General features: G+C 42.4%; 1 protein-coding gene across 1 annotated transcript in view; it reads right to left on the minus strand.

Annotated features, from left to right (window-relative positions):
• The window catches only part of LOC135873866 (sodium channel protein type 5 subunit alpha-like), a 160,352-nt gene extending 154,607 nt beyond the window's left edge, over window positions 1-5,745 (minus strand). Inside the window, 2 exon segments of the mRNA XM_065398477.1 lie at window positions 2,257-2,375; window positions 5,473-5,745. Of these exon segments, the coding sequence (XP_065254549.1) occupies window positions 2,257-2,375; window positions 5,473-5,745 (392 nt within the window).
• Between the last annotated feature and the right edge of the window lie 255 nt (window positions 5,746-6,000).

Here is a 6,000-nt window from a genome sequence, read left to right on the forward strand (position 1 = left end):
ATGTTCAGTCCATTAGATCATAGCATCCTTCTTGTTAGAGAGGGAGAAGCAATAGGATCTGGTGTGAGTTTGGATCTGTGAAAAGAAGCCAAGAGAGCAGTGACATATAAAAAGTGAGGTTACAAGCCTGTTGAGTGGGAAGAACACTGGAGTGTTAAACAGAGATGGAGAAGTGATGGTTTGGAGGCAGTTTTGGAAGAAAGATAAGACATTCAGTGTGATGTTATATGATTAAAATATGACCATGTAGATCATTGTTGCTACCACTGTTATACAAATGAAACAAGGCTTGTACAAAGTATGTCATGTACGGTGTCAATAGAAAAGTTATGGTTTGCTAAATATGATTATCCTATTTGTATGCATGTATCATTTTTGTAGCTGAAGTTATGAATATTGACTATGTACCCGCATTTCAAATGTGTTTGCTCCTGTGGTAACACCCATAAAGCAGTTTACATCCAGTTTAGCCAGCACATTGTGAATGGAGTATTAGAGCTGATGGCCCATCAACAAACACAATTGGCCATGGAAAAAGCCATGAACTTTCCTGTGGACACTTCAGCCAGACTATGGGTAATGGCTGCCATGACTCATCGAATCATGCAATGGCATGTGACCACCTCATTTGACACTAAACTCCATCTTGTGCCTATACTTTTCCATAAACTGTGATGAGGGCTTTGCTTGGAACAATGAGTTTCCCTCCACATGTCAGAAGCTATGAAAGGCCTTGGAAACATCTCCATTTTGTCTCTTTCCTGCTCTGATCTCTGGACTATGGACTTACACTAATGGGAGCATTCTAACCAAAGGACTGAGGATCTTCCAATCATTTGGAAACAACCAGAGACTTAACAAGCCAGCAAATTTATTTCATCACTGCTTCAAGTGTGATCTAAAAACTTGCAATTATTGTATGTATTTGATTCCTTTAATCAATTTAAACCCTGACCTCTTTCTTTTCTCTTATAAATAAACCTTTAGATATTAGATACTAAAGGATTGGCAACAGCATGATTCTTGGGTAAGATCGGAGTTATATATTGACCTGGGTATGTGGCTGGTCCTTTGGGATCAGAAGAACCCTTTGGTTGATGAAATTGGTTTTAAATAACCACTCATCATTAAGTCTAGTGTCTGGGTGTTGAAACAAAGACTGGAATACCTAAGGAGGATGCATTTCTGACTTCTTGTTAGCCAGTGTGGTGAGACAGAAGTTGAAACCAAGGAAACATGAGTTTGCCCTGGCACAGAACACAGCAACAGCAGCAGAAGAAGAAAGGGGAGGGGCCATGAACAGAACCCCAGTGGTTCGCAATGTATCCACCTAAACTATATGAAAACCAGCCTTTTATTAAACATCACTCTCCACCTAATAACAGCTCATTTTTAATAAACAATACATCCAATTTAAGATTAATTCTGTGTGAACCAGAACAGAAAATAGTATATGCCACATACAATCTCAAAGTAACTACTAACAGCATTCAAACCGAATACTCATTTAAAGGCCAATCGGAAATCTTTTCCACCTTAGGACATATTCTTTCGACTTAATGATCATGAAAGATATCAGATAACTAGGATGATAATGGAGTACAGAACTTGGTGGTCTCCATTTCTGCACCTGCAAATTGTGGGTGCAAATAATAGCAGGTGCTATTTTTTTAGCCACCCCTTTAGGTTAGACAGACTCAGACTTCAAGGTGTTTTAAATGTCACCCATAGTTTTTCAGGCACAAAAAATGGAGGCCTTCAAATATATTCCATCTCTAACTTCAATCATCTTTCCTTAGAACAACACCAGATGTACTCACCAAAGCATTACTGCAATTCACATTCTAGAAGTTCTCAATCAGTGTTGATCAGTTGTCTTTGAATTTGAAATTTCTGTGTCCACCACAATATAGGTGCAAGTTGTGCAGAAGGCTCTAAAACAGCATAGGGTGATCTGTACATGTAATTTAACCCTAAATCTCTGACAATAATATCTGAACTCTCAATCTACGAATCATCAGAAATGTGATTCGTCAAATCTAATCAGTTCTGCACACTTCCAATTATGTGCAGTAGATACATGTGAATATTATTATTTTTGTAAAGTTAGATCCAGTATATACTACTAACAATTACACAATATTATATCCACATTATCTTGTATCTAATCCCCTATAAACAGACAGTCAGAATGAGGGAAACTTGTCTAGTATTTCAAAGTAGTGTTAGAATGAGAGAAAACAACAGGAAGGATATGGATGGACAGAAACTTTAATAGCAGCTCTTCTGATAGGATGGAAAGGGCTAAGTATACATAAGGCACGTGTGGCAGTAAATCGGAAGACTCTCTTCTTTTTATTTAGTACCATAAAAGTCTGCAAGACAAAAGAGACTCATAACATTAGAAATATGCCAACTAAACAATGTTTTTCCAGAAACTAAACATCTAGGCTTTTAAAATTTATGCCCAGAACTGTAGCTAATCCTGGGTAAGAGTGTGATTTTGCTGTATACTTACTTGGAGCTCAGGCTTACTAATACTATTTGCTATCATGCCAATACATTACTGTAAGATCATTCTTATTTCGTCCTGCTGCCTCTTCCTCCGAGGAAATAACTATTATAGGAAACAAACCCCCACACTCACTTTGCCAAAGTAATTAAAGGCTATTAATTATGGGCCAAATTCTGCTACCCTTACTCATGCTCAGTAATACCTTACTCTTCCCGGAGTCCCGCTGATTTCAGTGGGCTATTCACAACCCTATGGAACTACTCAGTGTAAGACTGCCAGAACCTGGCCCCATGAAAATAGGAGTTCTAGCACAAAAATCCCTAAATTTTTGTGCAGCTCTGTCAGCTCTCACTATGAAATACCCTGCTCCAAAAATGACCAACGTTCTTGTCAGATACAGACAAAAAATTAAACAAATACCCAGGGGTAAAAGTAATTTACAGGACTTACCGGTACTGCCGGAGCCCTGAGGGGGACATGGCCTCATCTGGAAGAGACGGGGCCTCAACCAGAAGAGGCGGGGCCTCTCAAGATTTAAAGGCCCTGGGGCACCGGTTGTGGCTGGGAGCCCCAGGGCCTTTAAATCAACCCGGGGCTCGCAGCTGCAGAGGTGGCTAGGAGTCCCCGGGGCTCAGGGGCAAATTAAAGGGCCCGGGGCTCCGGCCGCCGTGGAGCTCCGGGCCCTTAAAATCCCCCCCGCAGCTCCGGCTGCCGGAGCTGTGGGGGGGATTTAAAGGGCTCAGGGCTCCCCGCAGCCGCAGGAGCTCCAGGCCTTTTGAATCCCCGCCCGAGCCCGGCTGGGGCTGGAATTTAAAGGACTCTGGGCTCCCGCGGCTGCGGGGAGCCCCAAGCCTTGCCGGGCTGGCGCCGGGATTTAAAGGGCCTGGAGCTCTGGGCCCTTTAAATCCCAGCCCCAGCCTGGCCACCAGAGCTGCGGGCGGGATTTAAAAGGCTCTGGGTTCCCCGCAGCGGCCGGAGCACCAGGCCCTTTAAATCCCCGCCGCGGAAGCCGGTGCGGTCCGGCACAGCATACTAGCTCTTGCACGTATGCCGTACCGTACCAACTTACTTTCACCTCTGCAAATACCCTAAATTCAAGATAATGCTTATGTTAACATTCCTGTAACTTCTTCAAATGAATTAGACTCCTCTTCTCTACTCTAAGAATCCCAGCCTGTAACAGCACTTGAAGCCAAAGTGAATCTATTTACACATTACAAAATTGTCCTGGGAGTTTTATGATGAAATGACTTGTACATGATTAAGTGTCAGTAGCCTCTATGAATATGATGTCCTTTCTCATGTATAATGTAGCCTACAAGCTGATTCAGTACAATTCCTCCTTCAACATATCAAATATACACATATGTTTTTCAATACTACACTCCTATATCCAAATTATATTGCTTCTTCTTGGGAATACTGTATTTACATAACCACGTATCATTGCAGGTTGAAAATAAATTCTGATCTGTTTGAGCTGAAAATCTACTGCCCTCTTGGATTTGAGTTGTTTTTTTTTTCTCTATACAAAGCTGTAATGCACGCTAATAAAAATGCTCTCATTACAGCAGAAAAATTATTATTTATAAGGAAAAATATTGAATAAGGAGGAATTGAAAGATTTTGATGGGGTGGACTAGGAGCTGAGGCCCCCTGCTTGGAGGCCTCGTGGCCCTGCCACACCCCGCCCCAGAAAAGGGCAGTAGAGAGGTCCTCCAATATGCCTAAAGCGGGTAGTGGGAAGCAGCCAATCAGGGCCCGGCAGGTTAGTATAAAAAGAGCTGCAGGGCTAGACCAAGTTCCGTTCCTAAAGGGTGGAGGAGAGGGGATGGTGCTCCAGGCTAACTGCTGGGACTGCACCAGGACAAGGCGTTGAGGTAAGTGTGAAGAATGTGCTGGAGCCATGGGGAAGTGGCCCAGGGAATTGTAGCAGCAATGCAGTGTATTTAAAGGGACATGGCTGATGGCTGCTATCTATAGGGTCCCTGGGTTGGGACCCGGAGTAGAGGGTGGAAAAGTGGCCTGGACTTTCATACACCCCAGAAGGGGAACAAACCCCTTTTAGTGGCCCAGCTGAAGAGCTGGGGCCAGAAAGGCCCAGAGAGGTGAAGAGTCTCCAGGGAGGGAACCCTGGGGGACATGGCCCCACACCAGGACTGGGACTGCTTAAAGGGCAGGTAGAATTTGAGGGAGCCCAGAAGGGGCTGAGAGACAGTTTGGTCTAGGGTACCTGATAGGCCTTGCTGGACTGACTGAAGATAGGGCTGCGGATTGAAGGATCTTACAGAGGGTGCACATAGGCCCCCGATTGGACTTATTTTTTATTTTTTTAATACTCAGGAAGGGGTTTGCTTTGCTTTTATCACACAGACAGACTGTGAGAGACTCGGCCAGAGGACTGAGTCACCGAAGACCCACCACAAAAGAGGAGAGAGAGAGTGCAGGCACATGCACTCAGCCAGGGGGTGCTCACGAGAGGTGAGTCCAACCCAGTTACAAAGATATGTAAAGCATTTAGTTGTTTTGTGCTATTTTCTCATTCCTCTTGGAATGCAGGAAAACTAACTGCAGTAGGCCATCAAATATGGAGTGATCAATAGCTGTCAGAGAAGCTATTTGTGTTACTGTGATGTCAGTCCAACTAACCTGCACTGGTCACATAATGCATTACATAATACAATGTCATTTGCCTAATAAAATATTTTCTGTTCAAGAAGAAGTAGTATATTTTCATAATCAATATAATTTGCTCACTGGGTTTTAAAATTAAGCTTTCGTTATAATGAGTTACTGTTTAACATGGCGTTAGGTAACGCCTAAAGTAAACCAACAAACACTATTAATGTAATGACAGCTGGGAAAGGAAGGACCAAAAGAAGAATCCACTGGCTAAAGAATTTCTCATCTTTTAACATACAGACAAAATAAAATCAGTAACACATGATGACTTTAACCTTGTGATCATTGTAGTACGGATCAAGATCTTCCAAGGGTTCCCCGATGAGCTCCAGAGGAGGATTCCCAAAGAGAGCAGGCAGCTTTTTGCAAGTTCTCAGATAAGGTCGGGGCTGACGTTTTTCTACTTTAGCCTGTTGATCTTTATTTTCCAGCTTAGCCTTGGCTTGCTCTGTTTTTTTCTCAGCAATTCGCTTCTCAATTGTGGCCAATGATTCACATGTGAAAAGATGGAAACCAATATCATCTGATGATAAACTGAAATGATCCATCTTTTCATTCTATTTCTTCCACTTCCAATATTGGGAATAACTAAAAAGAAGGTACAAGTAAAGGGATATAAGTAAAAGGAAGCTAACAGAAACAACAATATCATTAGGCTTAACAACTGTAAGATAACTATTTCTGCATTCACTTCTGACTGTCGAACCACTAGGTAAAAATAAAACAAAACCAACTTGAACCATATTCTCATAGGAAGAAAAATAATATTTGTGGTTTCAGTTTTAAATTAAATGAAAATGATT

This window comes from Emys orbicularis, chromosome 2 (assembly GCF_028017835.1).
Source record: "Emys orbicularis isolate rEmyOrb1 chromosome 2, rEmyOrb1.hap1, whole genome shotgun sequence".
NCBI classification, from domain to species: domain Eukaryota; kingdom Metazoa; phylum Chordata; order Testudines; family Emydidae; genus Emys; species Emys orbicularis.